The 22,502-nt window shown below is 47.1% G+C and overlaps 1 protein-coding gene across 1 annotated transcript; it reads left to right on the forward strand.

The window, feature by feature from the left end:
• Nucleotides 1–15: 15 nt before the first annotated feature.
• UTP14A (UTP14A small subunit processome component) lies at nt 16–17,441 on the forward strand. Its single transcript, XM_060249123.1, has 14 exons — nt 16–75; nt 800–873; nt 979–1,043; nt 1,196–1,338; nt 3,592–3,747; nt 7,262–7,381; nt 7,467–7,561; nt 9,683–9,806; nt 9,913–9,990; nt 11,196–11,526; nt 12,598–12,959; nt 13,974–14,164; nt 14,982–15,081; nt 15,638–17,441. The coding sequence occupies exons 1-14, from the start codon at nt 16–18 to the stop codon at nt 15,926–15,928; spliced, it is 2,190 nt and encodes a 729-aa protein (XP_060105106.1). The 3' UTR covers nt 15,929–17,441.
• The last annotated feature ends 5,061 nt before the right edge of the window (nt 17,442–22,502 follow it).

Consider the following 22,502-nt stretch of genomic DNA (forward strand, 5'->3'; position numbering starts at 1 on the left):
CTCCGGGATTCCGAAATGGCGGATGAGGAAGAGACGGAGAAGGTCGAGCCTGGCCTGAGTGATGTAGAGGATGAGGTGAACTCTTATTCGACCATTTATTTCTAAAGATTTTAGACCAGGGGTGGCCAAACTTGCTTAATGTAAGAGCCACATAAAATAAACATCAGATGTTTGAGAACCACAAGACATGAATGTCAGATGTTTGAGAGCCACAAGACAGGCAGGAAGGAAATAGATAGGGGAGGGAAGAGGTATAACCCAGAAAACTGGAGTTCTCTCTGGGTTAAAGTGAAGAAGAAGATGGTAGGCAGGTAATTTATATCTACACAGGAAGGTGGGGTAGGGCTGAGTAATTATCTTGTAGGAACTTCCCAGTCTATGCCATGCATTTCTAAAAGAAAGGGGGCAAGCGCTCTTTGACAACCTCTTTACTGTAAGCCACACCTTCTGATGTCAGTTGTGTGGCTGTTGATAGTGCCCCCCCCCCATACCGAAGTAAAAGCTGTATATACTCAGAAAACATCACTTTCCCTTTAGCCACACTCTGGAGCAGTTGGTATTGCCGCTGGTCTGTGGTTACAATGCTACAACTGAAATGTCAAATATGGGTCAGTCTGATTTTCTGGTAGCTGTTTTTTCTCAAAAGATAACACTGTGGTGATATGAGGAAATTGTGAGATTGACAGGTGAGCAGAGAGGCAGTGTTGATTATAGCTCCTGTTGTCCCAAATGAGTTCAGGCTCAGTCTTTGGGGAGATGTTCCTGTGGTGTTGTTCTCTGACAGCTTTTTGTTCCCCAGGAGGATAATGAACTGGCTGCAAAGAAGCACCGGCAGCTTGTGGATGCACTCAGCACCTTGGCTGGAGGAAAGCGGTAAGAGGAAAAAGGAGATGATGTGAATTTGTGTAACCTGAATGAATGAGCTGCACATATTGCTTTCCTGATCCGTTCCTAAGCTGCTTGTTCAATTTCTTGCAGGCAGCGAGCAGCTGAGCGTACTGAGGCAAGCGGAAATGTCTCGGAATTTGATGTGGGCAGTGGAGGTGAGAGACTCCACAGAGACTTCCAGCCATGTAGGAGTTCCAGCTTTGGACAGAAGCTGTTATCTGTGGGTGTGGGTAGGAGGGGATGTGGGATCATCTGTCCCAAGGAGCACTTCACAATTCCCTGTGCCAAAGTCTGGTGTTTGCCGCAGGTGCTGATGAGAAAGTGGTGCTCTTGGAGCTGCTGCAGCCTGTTTCCACCTCGTCGGCTCTTGGTTCTGTTCGGCGACAGCTGAACAAAGTCCAGCAGACCAAGGCGGTCCAGCTCCCACTGAGCAAGGAGGAGAGTGAACGGGTGAGTGCGGTTGGTGTGCAGCTTTACCTTGGGGAACAAGGAAACTGATTGAGGAAGTGTATGGGCATTGGAGGAAGAAGTGTGAGGAACAGGAGTGAGAAGAGATCAGGAGTTGCAAATGGGATGGGGAGTAACACAATGACCGATAAAAGTATTTCTGTGCATTATGCATCACTACACTGCCTTAGAAAATTCGTTACCACTCAGTAAGGCGGTATCACTAGATGGCTTCAAAAAGGGTTACACAAATTCACCATCAATAAGTCTGTTGAAGCTAATAGCCAAATAGAACTTTCGTGTTCAGAGGCAGCATATGCGGCAATGATGCACTAGCCTTTTGTGTCCTGCTTTTGAGTTTCCAGAGGAATCTGGCTAGCTGTTGGGAGTGCCGGACTAGATAATCAGATCCAGCATTTATTTATTTATTAGGTTTATACCCCGCCCTCCCCGCCAAAGCAGGCTCAGTTAATAATACAAAACATTTAAAACCAGTATCTTCATTAAAAACATCTGTGCTGTATTACAAGTATAAATATTAATAAATTAAGGTGGTGAGATATAGCAGGTCTTCTTCATATCCTTTTCCGCATCATAAATGTAACATCTGAATGTTCCAGATGGACATAAGGAACAGGTCCATGCATCAGGTAGTTAGCTGTTCCTTCAGTGCAGCAATTTCTGATCATATCAATCAAAAGCTAGGTAGAAGAGCTCAGTCTTACAGGCCCTGCAGAATTGGAAAAGATCCCACAAGGCCCTAATATCCTCTGGGAGCTCATTCCATCGTGGAGCTGCCATTGAGAAGGCCCTGGTTGTAGTTAGCCTGGCCTCCTTCAGGTTGGGCATCAATAAAAGATTTTAGAACCCCAATTGCAGTACTCTCTGGGGAACATGTGGAAAAAGGCAGCCCCAAAGGTATGCAGGTTCCTGGACATATAGGGTTTTAAAAATCAAAAACAGCACCTTGAAACTAATCTGGTATGCAGTGGGTAATCAGTGCAGTGCTTTCAGTTCTTCTGCCCCTTATGAGCAGGTGGATTGGATATCTTGGGTATTTTCCACACAAAAAAGCTGAGAGGAAACTGTCATGAGTGAAAAATGGCTTATGGCTACCTAGCTGCTGCCAAATATTAGCACAACTTTAACATCTTACTGCTCTGATGCTTTCAGATATTTTCTTATTAAAAATGGGTGGCTGAGTTATGAACAAACTGACCCTATATTGGAAAAAAGCTCCCCGGAGCTGAACCACAAAGTGAGTTTTTCAGATTCAGATCAGTCCAACTGTTACGCTGCTGTATGTCCTTGGTCATTTTTGTATCGTGATCCTAGGTGAAAAGTAACAAGCAAAAGTGTACCTTCAAAGCCCCTCATAGCCACTTAATCTGGTAATGAAGGCTGTGATTTAATGAGCGTGCTAATTGACCAAATTTCTAGCTGCTGGTTAGGTTTTATATGTATTACAGTAATAAGAGCTGAAACTAAATTTAGGATAGCTGCTTCTTGGATCATGGACTAGTAACTTATGCTTCCTTCTTCCAAAAAACAGCTGCACTGATTTTCTTTTATAATATAATATAATTCTTTAAAGGGAAAATTATCAAGTAAACTGGTTTTAATAGGTTGATAGCCTTACGGGTTAGTGCATGTGAACCAGGTAGCATTACGTTATTGTTGAGGACTTAACTGCTGCCAGGAAGGAGTTTATTCATTTATTAGATTTTTTTAATTGCTACTGGAAGTCTCAAGACAACTTATTAAAACCAATAAGGTAAAAACGACATAAAAACAAATGCAAAATATAAAATATGATTAAAATACATGGCTGTCACTATACCATTATTAAAACAGCCCAAACATGGTTGCCCTCCAAAGACCAACCTAAATAATTCAGCTTAGCACATCCTGTGGAAACTGAACAAGTCTGGTAGTGCACGGGTGTCATCTGAAAGTACATTCCACAGGATAGGGGCCACAACTGAGAAGGCCCTTTTCCTGGTTACAACTAAGCAAGCCATCCTGAGGCCAGGCATCTGCAAGAGGCTGCTAGGTGATGACTAAACAGAGCGTGGGGAGTTGTAATGGGAGAGATGGTCTTGTAGGTAGGAGGGTCCAAGACTGTTAAGGGCTTTGAAGGTTAACACCAACATCTTGAATCGAATCTGGAGACTAATTAGTAGTCAGTGCAGCTGAATCTTTTTTTGGGGAGAGGGGGTGGTTTCTACTGCTGAAGGGTTTGTTGTCTCTTTGCAGGTGGTGAGAGAAGCTGCATATACCCAGACATCCCAAGCGCTGGCTAAGTGGGATCCGGTGGTGCGCCAAAACCGGAATGCTGAGCAGCTGGTCTTTCCACTGCAGCAGGATTCTGTGACCGTTGCACCCATTGAAGAAGTGATAAGCAATTGGAAGGTGGGTCCTGGTTTGGCTGGACAGCTGATCTGAGGATTAAGTTTTGTCTAGACCCAGTTGCAGTATTTGCTCTGTTCTCCTGTGGTTTTTGATATACAGAGCAAACCATGTTGCTCACTTAACGAGTTGGATCTAAGCAGTGTCCCGTTAGAGAAAAAGGAAGGGATGTGTGTTCCATTTGATCACAGTGAAGGCTGTGCTGGGGATCATGGGACCTGCAGGGACAAAAGACATGTGGAGCAGGGGCTGTATTATGGAGGGTATCCAAGGGAAATAGCCAGCTGGATCCAAACCACTATGATTCTCAAGGTGTTTGATGTGTCTGATTCGGAAATCTGAGTTCTGGTTCCACTTCTGAGTCTGACATGGACTCTGCATAACTTTGGATAAGCACCTCACTATCAATGTCTCCTCTTGGAAACAAGGAATGCTTAACCAATTAACGGTGAGGCTGAGCACTTGCAGCTGGGATTTTGTCTGATCACCTGACTTTGCTTTTGGGCTACCTTTTAAAAAGGTCTTTGAAAAGATGGGTTTAGAACTGGTGGGTCATCTTAATAACTGTTCTGATGGAATTTTATTGGGGAAATATATTCTTCCACCATCACTTGTTTTTTAAAAAACAAAACAAAACACCAGAATGTTCCATTTATGTCTAAATTTCCTAATGATGGTCCAAATCCCAGAACACTAGGGAGTTAGACAGTTTCTTAGAAAGCTGGTCTTTGTATGTTGTGGTTTGGAATGATCAAGTGAATACTAATAGAACCCCCTAAACTTGAATTCAGCAGAGCATTTCTTTGGGCAGAAGGATTTCTGCTCCCGGAGCCTCACCTAGCAGTCCTCTCTGTTCTCCAGAGGTAGCACCTAGCAGTCCTCTCTGTTCTCCAGAAGTAGCACTTCTATTGACATTTTGGTCCCCAGCAGGACAAGGGAAGCAAAAACGTTTCACTCAGCAGGCGGAAACACTTAGATCTGTGGGATCCACCCCTTCGTGCTTTAGGTCAGGGGTGTCGAACTCATTTGTTTTAAGGGCTGGATCTGACATAAATGAGACCTTGTTGGGCCGGACCATGTTGGGTTAGGCCGAGCCATGTCAGGCCGGGCCATGTGTGTACTCATTTAAGATTAGGTAGAAGATAAAATTTTTTATAAAGAACACAAACATATATTTTTTTAAAAACTTAAAACATGCTTAAAATGTTAGCACTCATTGGTCGTAAAGGTGCTTTCTTTGTATTTCTCTCATGGGATCCAGGGAACTGGGCAAAGGAAGCTCTGGCTCTTTCCATCCTTCCCCAGGGGTCCGGGGAGGGGGGAAGCCTCAGCCAATAGAAGGAAGAGAGGCTTTATTCAGTAGCTCTGCTGTGCCATTGAGAGAGCCTGGCAAAGCAAGGTATTCCTTCCCCGTTCCTCTCCAAGGGAGGAGCCTCAGCCAATGGAGAAAATAGAGGTTTTGCTCTGTAGCTCCTGTGCAATTGAGCAAGCCTGGCAAAGCAAGCTGTTATGCAGAAGGAAGCAAGAGAGAGGGAGAAGGAAGCAGATGACAGCCAGTTGCTCGGGGGCCTGATAGGAGCCCTCCGGGGACCTGATTCGGTCCTCGAACTGCATGTTCGACACCCCTGCTTTAGGTGATCAGAGCTGATTATAAAACGAACTATACAGCTTATGTGGTGCTTTAATAATTGGAAGCACAGTAGAATGGTGAGCACTGGGTTGGAGAGCTGCTTCTGAAGATTCAAAAAGTTGCTTTCTGTGTGTCTCCATCTTTGGCTGGCAGTTGTTAGGAAGGATCAGCAGGAAGATGCTCGTTTGTGTTGTAGATCAGATGCTTGGCGGCTTAAAGCTGGGAGTGGAGGCTTGTGGCTTGGTGGAGAGCCAGTTTGGTGTAGTGGTTAAGTGTGCGGACTCTTATCTGGGAGAACCGGGTTTGATTCCCCACTCCTCCACTTGCACCTGCTAGCATGGCCTTGGGTCAGCCATAGCTCTGGCAGAGGTTATCCTTGAAAGGGCAGCTGCTGTGAGAGCCCTCTCCAGCCCCACCCACCTCACAGGGTGTCTGTTGTGGGGGAGAAAGGTAAAGGAGATTGTGAGCCGCTCTGAGACTCTTCGGAGTGGAGGGCGGGATATAAATCCAATATCTTCTTCTTCATCATCATCTTCTTGGCGGCAAGTTGACCACCCTCAGGCAGTGCCGCTTTCAGCTGCCTGCCCTCCCTCCCTGGGCCTGTCCTACTGCTGCTCACAGGCCTGTCTTTATGCTATGCCACCTTCTCAGCCTGAGCACCTGCCTTCTGATTGTAGCCAGGGCATTTCTTCCTGTTAAAACTTCCTGTGCACAGAACCCCCAACCTTCTTGCAACAGTTGGAGGTGAAGGAACTGAGCTAGCTGTAATTGGAGGATCTGGACTGCCAGACCGTGTCCTCTTTTTAAAAAGGGGCAATCTTTCTGATGATCCCCACTGAAATTCAGGGTTGGTGCAGTGCCACAGATGTTTTGGAGAACAGCTGCTGGTGTAGGTTGAAAATTGTCTTGTTGAGAGCAGGGCTGGGGAGAGCCACTGTCTTCCCCAGGGCAAAGATTCCTTCTGGGATGCCTTTTGCACCACCCTGGCCCAACCCAAACACAAGGAAACCAAATCACAGGTCATTAGCATGAATGGGATGATAATTAGGTCTAAATAAATTTGGGGCAGGGTATCAGATTTCATGAGTCAGATGCAGCTACAATGTGAGTCCATCTGTCCTATATATTGAAAAGTGGAGTGATTTCAAACGCTGAATGAGCAGGCAAATGACAACAGCAGGTGAATGACAATAGCAGGCTTGATTGGATTAGGTGTGATATGCAGAGGGGTAGTAGGCATGGAGAAATCAGCATTGGTAATGGGACAGGAAGCTTAAGTCTCAGTTCATTCCAGGAGGATGCATTATCTTGAGCTTCATTATCTGTTGCCATTGAGCAGTCTCTCTAATCTCCCTTTGAAATTTCTTTGTAAGAGAACTTCTACCCCAAGGTCAGCAACTGAATGTCCTGGAAGGTTAAAACGCTCCCCTCTCTGATATCAAGGCCTGCAACACGCCAAGAGGCCAACTTTGCTCTCCCATAAATCCTAGCAGCACCCATCAGTGGACCCAGCAACATCAGCCATACTATTTCAAATACATATTCCTGTTCACTCTCTAAATTGATTTCTGCTGATATATGTCAGCAGTGTCTTTCTACTCTCCACGTTGGACAAACAAGCCAGTCCCTTCGACAAAGAATCAACAGACGTCTCACATTAGAAATCACAACATTTAACTTTCCACCCCCCCACCCCCCCAAAAAAAACCCTAATCTGTAAATGGTGGGAGGCAGTGTCTGGTTGTGAAAAATATATTTTTAAGTAGTGAGTGAGACCTGTGATTCCTATGTTCCAGTTTCTTCTCTCAGTTTTATTGGATGCCTTTGCCTTTGGGTCAAGTTAAAGTTCACTTTCCTGTATCCTTGCTCCCTTCCCCAACCCCAAAGCCCCGGACACCACTGGAGGAAGAGATCTACAGTCTTCTCCACAAAAAACGGCAGCCTGTGAAGGATCCGCTTCTGACTCCCTATGAGAAGGCCTCGCTGCAGGCCATGAGCCTGGAAGAGGTGAGTTTCTGTTCTCCACCACCCCTGAGCCCACTTCAGTTTGGAATCAGTTCAGTGTCTACAGCCAGTTCTCCTCATCTTTCAGGCTCAGCTGCGCCGGATGGAGCTCCAGAAGGCTCGGGCCTTGCAGTCCTTCTATGAAGCCAAGGCACGCCGTGAGCGGAAAATCAAGAGCAAAAAGTACAGGATCACTTGGGGGCATATTTTGCATAGTGGGCAGATTGTTCTGTGGGAGTGCATTGTCTTCTCCTCTCTTCTAGGGGTGGCTAACTGGGGGGGGCACAATGTTTGGAAATGCATGGGTGTTCCTTAAATTAGCAAAGTGGGAGGTGAAATTGGGAACAGGCTAGAAGTCAAAACAGTCTGGGAAGAGGCAAAACCAGGGCAGGAGCAGGGCCCTTTTGCAGGAACCCCTAATACCTGATTTGGGGCCAAAGGCTGTCCTTGGCCACAAGCTGCCAAAAAATCTGGGGGGGAGCTAAGAGCAATGTACAGGCAAAAACACTGTCCAGTGTGGTTGGGAGTTAGTCTGAAGAGCAGTAAGTGGCCTGATCCTTGTGTCTCTTAAGCCTGGGGTCATAATAGCTGGCAGGAAGTTGGGCTTGGTAGAGTGATCCAAGGTTCCTTTACAATATTGGTGGAGGGGACTGCCCTTGTAAGATGCATCATCCCTGCCACCTATCAGGTTAAGCATAGACAGCTTCAAGAGGGGACTGGATAAAGATGTGGAGCAGAGGTCCATCAGCGGCTATTAGCCACAAGATATAAATGGAATACTATGTTAGGGGCAGTGATGCTTTGTATTCTGGGTGCTGGAGGGCAAAAGTAAGAGGGCTTCGGGAGTTCTGGCCTTGCTGGTGGACCTCTTGATGGCACCTGGGTTTTGGCCACTGTGAGATACAGAGTTTTTGACTGGTTGGGCCATTAGTCTTTTCCAACATGGCTTCTCTTATGTTCTTATGGTTTTCCACCCTTGACAGAGCATCTGCTTTGCTGGCAGGTGGTGCCAGGTTAAGGTAGACTGTGTTGGCCCTGATAGACCAGAGACCATGGTTAGTTTTGGGTGTTCATGAATATGAGAGAGTTTCGTAAACTGTGTTTGAAGTCATCATGGCTAGGACTCTAATCGTCTCTGCGCCTTGAACTCTCAGGTTCTTCCAACAGAATTAGAAATGACAGTCAAGCATCTTTGCACACAAATGTCTATATTCTGTAGAAGTCTATATTCTATATATTGGGCGCAAGAGTCCAGCTTTTCCTCCCATTCCACCCCATAAGTTCCTAGTCCCTAAATCTGCAAAGGTAGACTTGAAAATATTAGAATGACAAAAGCCAAAATAGTGGAGCATTGGGAGAAAAGGTTTTCAGTATCCAGTGTAGTTTTGGCACACTCCTTGGTAGTGGTGGACACATGCATTATGTGAAATAAAAATATACATATCTGTTTTATTTGTGTAACTGACTAGAGGTTGCAGCTATGTCCAAATGTTAGTTTCAGAAATACTTTTTGCTAGAGCAGGGGAAACTGCAGGAGACTAAGGGTATGGATGCTGGGACTGGGAATGTTGTCTGGGTGCACGTTGTGGGAAAGCAACTGCGTAAGTAAAGAAGACGACGACTGCAGATTTATACCCCACCCTTCTCTCTGAATCAGAGACTCAGAGCGGTTTACAATCTCCTATATCTTCTCCGCACAACAGACACCCTGTGAGGTGGGTGGGGCTGAGAGGGCTCTCACAGCAGCTGCCCTTTCAAGGACAACCTCTGCCAGAGCTATGGCTGACCCAAGGCCATTCCAGCAGGTGCAAGTGGAGGAGTGGGGAATCAAACCCGGTTCTCCCAGATAAGAGTCCGCACACTTAACCACTACACCAAACTGGCTCTCTATATTCTATATATTGGGCACAAGAGTTCAGCTTTTCCTTCCATCCCACCTCATAAGTTCCTAGTCCCTATATCTGCAAAGGTAGACTTGACAGTATTGGAATATCAAAAGCCAAAATAGTAAGGCATTGTGGGAAAAGGTTTTCAGTATCCAGGGGCAGTAACATTTGTAGGCTTCGAACTTTGCTTTTGTAAGAACTTGGATGGTTGTGGAATGCCAAATTCCGGACACAGGCCAAATGCCACACATTTTAACTTAAAATGCACCCCAGGAATGAATGCATGCAAACTCAAGCCTGGTAACAATGCAGGCCTTGCAAAATGGGGTGGATGGACAGTACTGGAGGGTATATTGCTTTCCTGCCATTACAGCTGTTCGCGATAGTTCGTGCCTGTGCCGTTTCTCTCTCCCTAAAGGTACCACAAAGTGCTTAGGAAAGACAAGAGTCGTAAGGCACTGCAAGAGTTTGAGACACTACGGAAATGCAACCCTGAGGCAGCCCTGGAGCAGCTGGAGAAGATGGAGAGAGCCCGTATTGAGGTGAGGCACGCCCTTTTCCTATGGCAGCAAGGCAGGACCCTTTTATCTTGCGATTCAGTGCTTGCTCTTCTGATGTGCTGACGTTTTCCTTTATGCCTCTGGACAGGAAAGAATGAGTTTGAAGCATCAAAACAAAGGCCGATGGGCCAAATCTACCGTCATCATGGCCAAGTATGACCTAGAGGTGAGCAGTGGGCTTGATAGATGTGGGGAGGGAGGGCTCACAGGCCAAGACTCTTATCAGCATATAGTTAAACCCAGACACGTGTTGAAGAAGAGCGGGTGGCTGAGAGATCGGCCTCTGACCTTTCCAGCTTGAATCTCACCTCCACTGTGCATCCATATAGCAGCCTTAGGCAATTTGTCCTTTCTCCTCTCTGAGCCTCAGTCTCCCCATCTAGAATATGAGGACACTAAGATGACCCTGTTGAAGATGTTGCCGCAAGATAATGCATGGCAACAGTGGTTTTATGCCAATAAAGGTAATAATTGAATTGAAGATAATGCATGGGAGCTGCTCCAAATTCTTGAAAGCGTTGCATAAAATCATAGAATCATAGAGTTGGAAGGGACCTCCACGGTCATCTAGTCCTACCCCCTGCCCAATGCAGGAAACTCACAAACAACTCCCCCTAAATTCACAGGATTTTCATTGCTGTCAGATGGCCATCTAGCCTCTGTTTAAAAACCTCCAAGGAAGGAGAGCCCACCATCCCCGAGGAAGCCTGTTCCACCGAGGAATCGCTCTGTCAGGAAGTTCTTCCTAATGTTGAGCTAGAAACTTTTGATTTAATTTCAACCCATTGGTTCTGGTCCTACCTTCTGGGGCCACAGAAAACAATTCCACGCCATCCGGAGTCTATATGACAGCCCTTCAAGTACTTGAAGATGGTGAACATATCACCTCTCAGCCGCTTCCTCTCCAGCATTACTCTTGCTGAGGAATCTTTGTGATCAAGCTCTTCCCTCCCCCCGGGAGAAATAAAACTCCAGATTTTCCCCATAGAGATACTAGCAAGATGCTTGAACAGTGATGTGGCCATGATGGTGGAGGGATAGATCAAAGCGTCTCCTCCCGCTGTATCCGGCATCTTTACAGCGAAAGCCAAAAAAAGACTTTTGTGATCAAGTCATGATTCACAGCCTTCCAGAAAATCAGCTTTCTAGTGGAGAAATACTTGTTGAAGAAGAAGAAAAAAATAGCTGCTAAAAATTTTCATGGGTCTCCCCCACCCTCCCGAGGACTGATAGTATCAGTTGACGTTATGATGAACATGGAATATAATGTGCTGGCCTGGAGTCATGGTTACAGCAGTGGAACCTGTATATATATGTATATTTATGTGTGTGTGTATCCTGCCTACCAAATCATTGATTTCTTTTCTCTAGGCTAGGCGGGCCATGCAAGAACAGCTAGCCCAGAACAAAGAACTGACGCAGAAAGTTCGCCCAGCGTCGGACAGCGAGGAGGATGGCAAGGACACTGAAGCAGAGGGGGGCCTTGTTCCTGATGTCATCAACGAGGGCCATGTTGGAGTGGATCCAGACAACCCCTGGATGCGGGGCAAGCCCTCTGCAGAGTCTAAGGAAGCGCCTCCAGCTCCAGAGGATTGTGTAGGGAGTGCTGAGGAAGAAGAGGAACTGGCTGTGTCCAGCGAGGAAGCTTTGTTGCAAGATTTCGCTCAATGCCGGCAGGGCCGGCATCATTTACAAACTAGTGGTGAGACATGGGGTGAGCTGCTGTTGAGCTCCAAAGGTGGTAAGTACCACTGAACACTGTGGGACGACAGTGTTCGGTGGTACTTACCGCCTTTGGAGTGTTCATTTCTAGGCTCTATAAGAACGCTCTAGAATGGATCTGTTGGTTAGAATAAACTGGGGAGATTTGGAATTCAGATCCTTTTTCGGAGCTCAGCTACATGCTTGTCTTTGACATTCCCCGACCCTTTTTGTAAGTACAGCTTCTAGAATACCTTCTCTCAAGAAAGACAATGCAGTGGAGTGGGGACCCTTCAGCCCTTTCTTTCCCTGGCATTATCTTGCTGGAGAAAATCCACCTCTGAGGTGCTTCCACTGCTGCCTCAGGGAAGCTTAGCAGCTGCCGCCCAACTATAGAAACCTAAATTTAAATCTGCACTCATTTTTAGATGATGTGTGTCATAGCAGATGCCATCGTGGAACAGGCGTTCCCTCCTCTGCGACAGACGCAGAATGGGGAATGCACGTCTGCCTTTAAAAGTCAGCTGACTGGTTGAGTACCTTTTCTACCAATCATATTTTAATTTCTCCTTCGGGGAACACCCTTGCCCATTCTGTCCTCACGACGATCCTGTGAAGTAGGTTAACCTGAGTGAGAATGGCTGGCCTGAGGTCACCCGGTGTAATTCATGGCTGGGGGAGGGGGGTGCAGTAGGATTTGAACCTTCACGTAGTCCACCTACTCTAACCACTGTACTGCACAGACTCACAAAAAGGACATCAAAAGTTTCTTGTAATTTTAAAATATTGCAGCCCTAAACAATTATGTCCCGGGCTTTTTTTTTTGTAGAAAAAGCCCAGCAGGATTTCATTTGCGTATTAGCCACACCCCTGACATCGCCATTGATTTCACACAGAAAAGCCCAGCAGGATCTCATTTGCATATTAGGCCACATCCCCCTGACACTAAGCCAGCCAGAACTGCTTTCCTGCTCAAAAAAAGCCCTGGTTATGCCAACACATAGGGTGGGGGGGTGGGATATGTTTGTGCCACTCTGCTTCAGAGCCCGCAACTGTAGTGATCCATCTGCAGGTCCTGGTGGACAAGAGGCTGCCTTCGTGCTGCCTGATGTGCTCCCACAAGCGCCCCCAAGCCCTGTGCCGGAGGGACCCCTCCTGAGCGAGAAGTTAGAGCGGCTCAAGACCTTAGAGGATATGGAAGCCCTGGAGCCAGAGGAAGATGAACAGAGACCCGAGCCGGTGCGGTCAGAGGACGCTGAATCTCCGCAGCCAACGGAGGTGGAGCTGTCCTCTCAGCCCAAGGGTGGCAGGGCCCCAGCTGCCAAACACAAAGCGACAGGCAAGCGCCAGGCACTCATTGATCTGAAGGCAGTCCTGAGCGAGGCATCCACTCCCATGCAATGTCCGCTGGTGCCCAAGGCGGTACAGGATGAGGTATGTGCCAGGAGCAAAGGAAGGAGCAGTCTGATCAAATCAAAAGGCGCAAAGCTGCAGGGGTGCACATGGGGGGGGGGTATATTTGATTTTGGGGCGGGGGGACAGAGCAAAAATTCTACTTTGTGAGCTACCAGCATTAAAGTTGTGAGTGAGCGATTTGGCTACTGCATAAATCAGTTTGCTCTGGGGCCATCCTTCCTGAGCTGAGACAAAAATGTGTGAGACAGAGGCTAAAAACTGTGAGCTAGCTCACATTAACTCCGCTTAGAGCAGGGACAGCCGAACTGTGGCTTGGGAGCCACATGTGGCTCTTTCACACATTTTGTGTGGCTCTTGAAGCCCCCACCACCCCGTTGACTGGCTTGGAGAAGGCATCTGTCTCCTTAAATCACTTGGAGAATGTATTTAAAGTTTAGTTGCTTTCTTTCCACCTTCCCCTCTCCCATCTATTCCCTCCCTCCAACATCTGCCTTTATTCTGTGTAGTTCTTACATTAAGCAAGTTTGGCCACCCCTGGCTCAGAGGGAACACTGCCCAAAACCTCAAGGGCAAGAGAGTCTAGCTGCATGTTCCAGGGGTGGGGTGGGGAGGTTTAAGAAAAGGGGGGGGGCTCCTTGTTAATAATTTACTTTGGGCAAAAATATTCCCTTTTTGTTCAGAATACTGGAGTCAAGTCAGTTTGAATGTGAACAAAATAAGTTACTGAGCTGTCTTGAAAGAAATTTCTTTCAATGTACTTCTGCACATTTCGTTACAAGTTCTTGAGTGGGTGCAAACTCATTCTTGAATTCAATTTATATTTAGAGTCCAATGGAATGTTTAGGGTACTACTTCTCCTAAAAGTTGGGAGTCATTTAAACCATAAAATTATCCCATTAAAATGTGTATTAAACGAGAAATAGAGTGTTAAAAGATATCTCAAAGTACATCTTATTCACAATTTATCTGAAAGCCCAGTGAAGCCTTTTGCTCATCTGGAAAGCCTGTGGCTGATCCTGTTGTCTTTTGCAGCTGGAGTCGGCCACAGACCAGCGCCAGGTGATCCGCGAGGCCTTTGCCAGCGACAACGTTGTGGCAGACTTCATGAAAGAGAAGCATCGTGCAGAACAGGACAGCAAGCCCAAAATGGTTGACCTGGTGCTCCCAGGCTGGGGTGAATGGGGGGGCACCGGCCTACAGCCTAGCGCCAAGAAGCGGAAAAAGTACGTTTGGGGGCAAGGCCTGGTCTGTGTCATCAACTCATATAATACAAACTCATTCGTTTGTATTATATAACGTACACTGAAGAGTAATGTTCCCTCTAAGCTGTGGAGTCTTGTGAGCAAAAATTCTACTTTGTGAGCTAGTGGGATTGAAGTTGTGAATGACTGCATAAATTATAGTGCTCTGGGGCCCTTTTTCCTGAGCTAAGACAAAAATGTGTGAGCTGGAGGCTAAAAAACTGAGCTAGCTCACTCTAACTCAGCTGAGAGCCAGTTTGGTGTAGTGATTAAGTGCGAGGACTCCTATCTGGGAGAACCAGGTTTGATTCCCCACTCCTCCACTTGCAGCTGCTGGAATGGCTGTGGGTCAGCCAAAGCTATTGCAGGAATTGTCCTTGAAAGGGCAGCTTCTGGGAGAGCTCTCTCAGCCCCACCCAACTCACAGGGTGTCTATTGTGGGGGGTGAAGATATAGGAGATTGTAAGCTGCTCTGAGTCTCTGATTCAGAGAGGAGGGTGGGGTATAAAACTACAGCTTCTTCTTAAAGGGAACACTGCTGAAGACTACTTTGATAGTGGTTTTAGTCTAGAGACCACATTTAAGGCCTGTGATTTTAATTTGTTTTAAGTACACGGCACAATAAATTGATTTATTTTGTTTAATTCATTTTTACATTATTTCTGCTCAACCTTTGAGATGCCTAAATCAATTTTTGGGGTTGGGTTTTTATCCCCCTCTTTTTGAGTGTATTCAGCAAGGCACGGTGCCCATCCCTGCTGCAATCTCATTTAACCTGTTTCTTTATCTTTTAAAAAAGGTTTCTTATCAAACCAGCCCCTGGACCCCCGAGAAAAGACCAGCACCTGCCCCATGTGATCCTTAGTGAAAAGCGAAATATTTCAGCTGCCGCTCATCAGGTAAGATCATTGTGTGGCCTGGGCAGCTGCCTTTCTCTGTTCCAGTTGCAGAGAGAGCAGATCACAGGTGAGAGAGCAGTAGGGCAGAGAGCATAATGGACTTTTATGTTCAAACACGGAGAGTTCAATTATAATACTGTACTATATACTTCCCTAGGGATTTGCTTTGGGTTGTCTAGGTTTTGGCTTATCTGCCCAGACGATAGATAATGGGACATAATTTTAAAGGAAGTAATTAAAACTCTGGCTATAGAAGACTGTGTCTTTGAATCTTAAAGCTAGATGCCTGGATGAAAGTTGTCAAGACCAGGGCATTTTTTGTAGCAGGAGCGCCTTTGCATATTAGGCTACACCCCCCGATGTAGCCAGTCCTCCAAGAGCTTATAGGGCTCTTCTTACAGGGCCTATTGTAAGCGCTTGGAGGATTGGCTACGTCAGGGGGGTGTAGCCTACTATTCAAAGGAGTTTTTCATACAAAAAAAAGCCCTGGTCAAGTCTCTGCTGTCGTGCCCTCCTTTCCACTTGTAGGGTGACTTTGAGCCTCTCTACCCCACAGGTGAACCAGTTGCCGTTCCCCTTTGAAAACACCCAGCAGTTTGAACGCAGCATCCAAGCGCCCACGGGCTCCACCTGGAACACCCAACGTGCTTTTCAGCGGCTGACAGCCCCCCGGGTCATCACCGTGCCTGGTCACATCATCCCCCCCATCAGTGCTGAGGATGCCAACCTGACCCGTCAAACGGATACAATGAAAGCAGCGGGACAAAAACCTGCCTCGGATTTCAGGTCTCCTCCCACAAGTCACAACCGCCACAGGGCCTCCAAGAAGAAAGGCCGGAAGCAGTGAGCCCACCCTACTCAGCCCTTTTCTCTTCTTTTCATTTTGGTTCCTCCTTTCTGAGGATCTGCCACACATACTTTGCAGGGGTGAGCGTTATCAGTTCCTGGGGCTGCTCACAAGGAACCTATGTGTTGCAATTCTCCCCCCATCTGCTTCAAGTGAGATGGTTTTGGCCTCTGCATCTTTTTTTCCTCTAAGAGAACTAGCTCTGCTTCTGTTTGGGGTCAGTCCTTTGGGTAATCAGGTTGAGAAGGAAATAAATAATCTTCCTCTATGCAAATCTGTCTCTTCCTCCTGAGCGGCTATGGTGGGTCCCTCATTAATTACTGTTTGTAAACAATAAGAAGCATAACTGCATATTCACATGGAAATGGTCCACTCTGAATTAAAGGTAGAAACCAGGACGTGGAATGGATAATTCCATGTAGTGCATTGGTCCAGTGTTGGCTCAGAAAGTCCCAAAGCCAAAAATGACCCAAGCAATGCCATCCCCTTTATACATTTCCATGGTATACCCTGCACTGTGGGAGTTTCTGGCTATAGAGAAGCTGTTTTTGATGGCATTCCTCCAAGATGAAAGATACCTATTGTGCCCCTAATCCCTTCCAAGATAAGCAGCACATCTGAAGGGGTGGAGGGAGACATGCACGTCTATGAAATCTGCATAGGCTCAGTCATCGCATATACATGGTACGGGCTACTTTTTCTGGCCTGCCCAAACTTTCCCAGCAAATCCTTTGAAGTCTCAGCAGAGTGAGTGGCTGATCACCATGTGACAGGCCCCTGAAGGAAGTTGCCCTGCTCCCATTGCAGCGAGGGGGAACGATTACCATCAAAATTACCAAGGGTAAAAAACAAAGATTACCAAGGGTGCATTGCTGCCCATAGTAGGCCTATTTGTCAAGGAGTTTAAAAGAGAGAGATCTTCTCATTCTACACTTTCATTCTTTTGTTAACCTAAGGGTTTGGTCTGGATAGTATAAGTTGCATGGGGAAACAGCAAAAGGCAATAAACATGTCAGAATTGGAGAATGATGGTGAGAATGGCAGGAAATGTGTCTGTTAATTGCTCGATTTCTCCTCGAGCACGAGCTATGGCTACCTTTGCAATGTAGAAGCTCCCAGGTTCAGTTGCTGCCACATGCATTTGCCTGGGCTCTGCCCAAGATTCTGGAGAGGCAGCCCCAGCCTGATCAAACAATATTAGGCTGATTCAGTCTACAGAGGCTATTTTCCTCCTATCTTAAAAAAAAACAAACCAGCCACAGAAAGCAGACATCAGAAATTTATTTTATTGCTTTCTACCTTCTGCTTACCTTTTCGTTATAGAAGACACATTCTCTGTTTGTTAATTTCACTATTTTGCCATTAGATTCTAAGTTTGCACTGTTTTGCATGCTTAACCACTATCCACAAGCGATATGTAGCACCGCTAACTGAACGCCATTTCATTCTCTGAGGAAGTGTGCTTTTAGCACACGAAAACTTACATTCTCATTAAAACTTTGTTTGTCTTAAAGGTGCTTCTGGACTCCTGACTTTGTTCTATTGCTTCAGACCAACACGGCTGCCCACCTGGATCTATAGCCCAGGGGTGGCCAACGGTAGCTCTCCAGATGTTTTTTGCCTACAACTCCCATCAGCCCCAGCCAGCATGGCCAATGGCTGGGGCTGATGGGAGTTGTAGGCAAAAAAAGCATCTGGAGAGCTACCATTGGCCACCCCTGCACCCATTCTAATCGCATTTGTATTCTGCCTTTCCTCTAAGGAGGCAGAACATGGTTCTCTTCTCACTTTAAATAAGGTAGATTTGACAGAGAAGGAAGACTAGTCCATGATCACCCACTGTGCTTCATGGCAGAGTGTGGATTTGAACCTGGTTCCTCATTTTTGCTTTACACAGTCATCGCTTTTCACCCCCAATTTCAAAGGTAAAAAGAATTCACACAGACGTGACGCAAGATACTGTGCAATGTGGAGATATGCCTAATTAAAATTTGCTTGGGCTGGTTTGGAAGATGCCTTTGGGTAGCGCACTCTTGTTTGTCTGAATTGCCTGGAACCAGGGCTTTTTTTGAGCAGGAACACACAGGAACAGAGTTCCATCTGGCTTGGTGTCAGGGTGTGTGGCCTAATATGTAAATGAGTTCCTACTGGGCTTTTTCTACAGAAAAGCCCTATGAAACGAGGTCGTCAGGGGGTGTGGCCTAATATGCAAATGTCCTGCTGGGCTTTTTCTACCAAAAAAGCCCTGCCTGGAATTATTATTTATCTGGATGTTTATAACCCCTTTTTCTCCCCAATAGTACTCAAAGCAGCTGACAACAGTGTTCTCCTTCCTTCCACTTTATCTTCACAATGACCCTATGAGGTAGGTTAGGCTAAGGGTGAGTGATTGGCCTCTCTCTTTCTCTCTCTCGGCTTGGCTTCGCGAACGAAGATTTAAGAAGGGTGCAATAGTCCACGTTTGCTGCAGGCTCGCTGGTGGCTGACAAGACCAATGCGGGACAGGCAGGTCCGGCCACAGTGGCTGCAGGGAAAAGTCTGATTTAGGGTTGGTCCTGTAGCAGTGCGATTCTTCCTCAATCTCCTTTTGTCCTCAAGACCAGCTATGCGTGTGTTCTCAAAGGAAGAGACAGCCTGGTGGATGGTGTGCCTCCATGCTTTGCGATCTGAGGCTAGGTCAGACCACTGGTGATGGTTGATGTGACAGGTGCTAAGGGATTTCTTCAAGGAGTCCTTGTACCTCTTCTTTGGTGCCCCTCTATTTCGATGGCCGGTGGAGAGTTCGCCATACAGGGCAATCTTGGGAAGGCGGTGGTTTTCCATCCTAGAAATATGCCCTGCCCAGCGCAGCTGCGTCTTCAACAGCAGTGCCTCGATGCTAGTAACCTCTGCCCGCTTGAGGACTTCAGTGTTGGTCACAAAGTCACTCCAGTGGATGTTGAGGATGGTGCGAAGGCAGCGCTGATGAAAGCGCTCAAGGAGTCGCAGGTGATGACGGTATAAAACCCACGATTCGGAGCCATAGATGAGGGTTGTCATCACAACCGCTTTGTAAACATTGATCTTTGTGCCTTTTTTCAGATGCTTGTTGCTCCACACTCTTTTGTGCAGTCGGCCAAATGCGCGGTTTGCCTTTGCCAGCCTGTTGTCAATCTCCTTGTCGATCTTGGCATCTGAGGAGATGATGCACCCCAGGTAGCTGAACTGCTGGACTGTCTTCAGAACTGATTCACCCACAGTGATGCAGGGAGGGTGATAATCTTCCTGGGGTGCAGGCTGGTGGAGAACTTCTGTCTTCTTCAGACTAACTTCTAGGCCGAATAGCTTGGCAGCCTCTGCAAAGCAGGACGTCATATGCTGCAGAGCTGATACCGAGTGGGAGACGAGTGCAGCATCATCAGCAAACAGTAGCTCTCGGATGAGTTTTTCCATTGTCTTGGAGTGTGCCTTTAGTCGCCTCAGGTTGAACAGGCTGCCATCGGTGCGATAGCGGATGTAGACACCATCGTCCTCATCTAGATCTACTGCGGCTCTTTGAAGCATCATGCTAAAGAAGATCGTAAAGAGAGTTGGCGCGAGAACGCAGCCTTGCTTTACACCTGTGCCTATTGGGAAGGGCTCCGAGAGGTCGTTGCAGTGTCTGACTTGGCCTCGCTGGTCTTCGTGTAGCTGGATGATCATGCTGAGGAACCTTGGGGGACATCCTAAACGTTCCAAGATTTGCCACAGGCCTTTCCTGCTAACGGTATCGAAAGCTTTGGTAAGGTCGACAAAAGTCACATACAGACCCTTGTTCTGTTCCCTGCATTTCTCTTGGAGCTGCCTGAGAACAAATACCATGTCGGTGGTGCTCCTGTTAGCTCTGAAGCCGCACTGGCTCTCTGGGAGGAGTTCTTCTGCAATGGTGGGCACCAGTCTGTTCAGGAGTATTCTGGCAAGGATTTTGCCTGCGATGGAGAGCAGGGTTATCCCCCGGTAGTTGGAGCAGTCTGACTTTTCCCCTTTGTTCTTGTATAGGGTGATGATGATTGCATCGCGAAAGTCCTGTGGTAATTTGCCTTGTTCCCAGCAGGTGACAAGTACTTTGTGAAGTGAGCTATGTAGTACTGTGCCCCCATGCTTCCAGATCTCTGGTGGAATTCCATCAACTCCTGCTGCCTTGCCACTTTTCAGTTGCTTGATGGCTTTAACAGTCTCTTCTAGGGTGGGGATCTCATCCAACTCTGTTTTCACCAGTTGAAGTGGGGTGAGGTGGATTGCTGAATCTTGAACTACGCGGTTGGCACTGAAGAGAACCTGAAAATACTCCGACCACCGGTTCAGTATGGATGCCTTGTCTGTGAGGAGCACTTGGCCGTCTGCACTATGCAAGGGACTCTGAGCCTGATATGATGGACCATATACTGCCTTCAGGGCTTCGTAGAACCCTCTTAAATCACCAGTGTCTGCACACCACTGGGTTCTCTCTGCAAGCTTGGTCCACCACTCGTTCTGAATGTCTCGAAGCTTGCGCTGGAGGTTGCTACATGCAGCGCGAAAGGTTGCTTTTTTCCCAGGACAGGAGGGCTGAGCAAGATGTGCTTGGTAGGCAGATCTCTTTTTTGCCAGTAATTCTTGGATCTCTTGATTGTTCTCATCAAACCAGTCCTTGTTCTTCCTTGTGGAGAACCCGAGGACTTCTTCAGAGATCTGCAGGACGGTAGTTTTTAGGTGTTCCCAGAGTGCTTCTGGAGAAGGGTCTGTGGGGCAACTGAGGTCCTCAATTCTTGACTGGAGTTTTGCCTGGAAGGCAGCTTTAACTTCGGCTGACTGGAGGCTGCCAACCTGAAACTTCCTCCGAGGGATACCTCCTCTCCTGGGTGTGGGTTTAAAGTGAAGACGGAGATTGCAGCGTACAAGACGATGATCCGTATGACATTCTGCGCTGGGCATTACTCGGGTGTGTAAGACATCTCGAAGGTCTCTCTGGCGCACCAGAATGTAGTCGATAAGGTGCCAATGCTTGGACCGTGGGTGCATCCAGGTTGTCTTCAGACTGTTCTTCTGCTGGAAGATAGTGTTGGTGATGGTGAGCTGGTGCTCCATGCAGAATTCTAGCAGGAGGCGCCCGTTGTCATTGCAGTTGCCAATGCCGTGTTTGCCAAGTACTCCTTTCCAGGCTTCCGAGTCTTTACCTACTCTGGCATTGAAGTCGCCAAGGATGATCACCTTGTCCTCTGTAGGGGTCTTCCGTACGAGGTTGCGTAGATCAGCATAGAACTTGTTCTTTTCTGCAGGATCTGCTTGAAGGGTTGGGGCATACACACTGAAGAGTGTTGCATGCTGCTTGTTTTGAAGTGGGAGGCGCATGGACATGATGCGATCTGAGTGACCTGTTGGAAGGTTTTCGAGTTTGGAGGCAATGGAGTTCCTGACCATGAAGCCAACGCCAGAAAGGCGGCTCTCAGCCTTTGACTTACCCGACCAGTAGAGGGTATAGCCAGCACCGTGTTCTTGAAGACTACCTTTCTCAGGGAAACGGACCTCACTGAGAGCTGCTATGTCGATATTCAACCTGAGAAGTTCGTGGGCAACTAGAGCAGAGCGTCGTTCAGGGCGACCACTGCCTACTGTGTCAAGCATGGTTCTGATGTTCCAACACGCAAGCTTTAGTCTTTGCACACTTTGTGAGGCAGGTGCATGCCTTTTCTTTGTTGTTATTTTTCGACCGCAAGTAAGGATGCCCGTTGACCGCGGCTAGCCAACTGGGGTGGGGGAGACGAGCTTTGTTTAGGCCACCTTTTCTAGGCCCCTCTCCGTGTGGAGCAAGCAGTGCTGTCCCTAGATAAGGCTGCTTGGTCGTTCAGGGTGCTGCCGAAAGATGCTTTCGTCTCCGGGTTAGCATCAGGCGACCAATATCCTGAACCGCCTACATGCAGGATCGGGACTGCGGCTTCCAGTGGCACCTTCCACCTGCCGTGATTGGCCAGTGATCACTTAATTGAGCTTCTGTGGCAATTCAGAAATTCCGATCTCCAGACTGGGTCCTCCAGATTCTAATCTGATACTCTAAACCACTATACCGTAACTGGCACCAGAAGCTTATCTTGTTTTTTGAAAACAAGCTGCTATTCTTTCTGACTCAAAACACAAGTTTGACAGAGCAGGTAAAACTTCCTAAGATGAAGCCAAAGAAGGGAGGAGAGCAGGATTTCCCCCTTGTTTATGAAAAGCAGACTAGTTTACAAACCTCAAAAAAGGTATTACAGCATTGGAAAAAGTGCAGAAAGGGGCAACTAGATTAAAGGGTTGGAACACTTTCCTTATGAAGAAAAGATAAAGCACTTGAGGCTCTTTAGCTTGGAGAAATGTTGACTGAGGGGTGACATGATAGAAGGTTACAAGATTATGCATGGGATAGAGAAGGTAGAGAAAAGTACTTTTCTCTCTTTAAAACTTGTAAACACTCAATGAAATTTCTGAGCAGTTGGGTTAGAACAGATAGAAGAAAACTTCACCCAAGGAGTGATTAACACATGGAATTCACTGCCACAGGTGGCAGCTACAAGCATAGACAGCTTCAAGATGGGATTGG

Source organism: Heteronotia binoei, chromosome 11, assembly GCF_032191835.1.
Source record: "Heteronotia binoei isolate CCM8104 ecotype False Entrance Well chromosome 11, APGP_CSIRO_Hbin_v1, whole genome shotgun sequence".
NCBI lineage: Eukaryota > Metazoa > Chordata > Lepidosauria > Squamata > Gekkonidae > Heteronotia > Heteronotia binoei.

Coding starts and splice junctions, on each gene's coding strand:
- UTP14A (XM_060249123.1), top strand. CDS start 16: ATGGCGGATGAGGAAGAGACGGAGAAGGTCGAGCCTGGCCTGAGTGAT. Junction 1,044..1,195: donor ATTTGATGTGGGCAGTGGAG/GTGAGAGACTCC, acceptor TGTTTGCCGCAG/GTGCTGATGAGAAAGTGGTG. Junction 7,562..9,682: donor CGGAAAATCAAGAGCAAAAA/GTACAGGATCAC, acceptor CTCTCCCTAAAG/GTACCACAAAGTGCTTAGGA.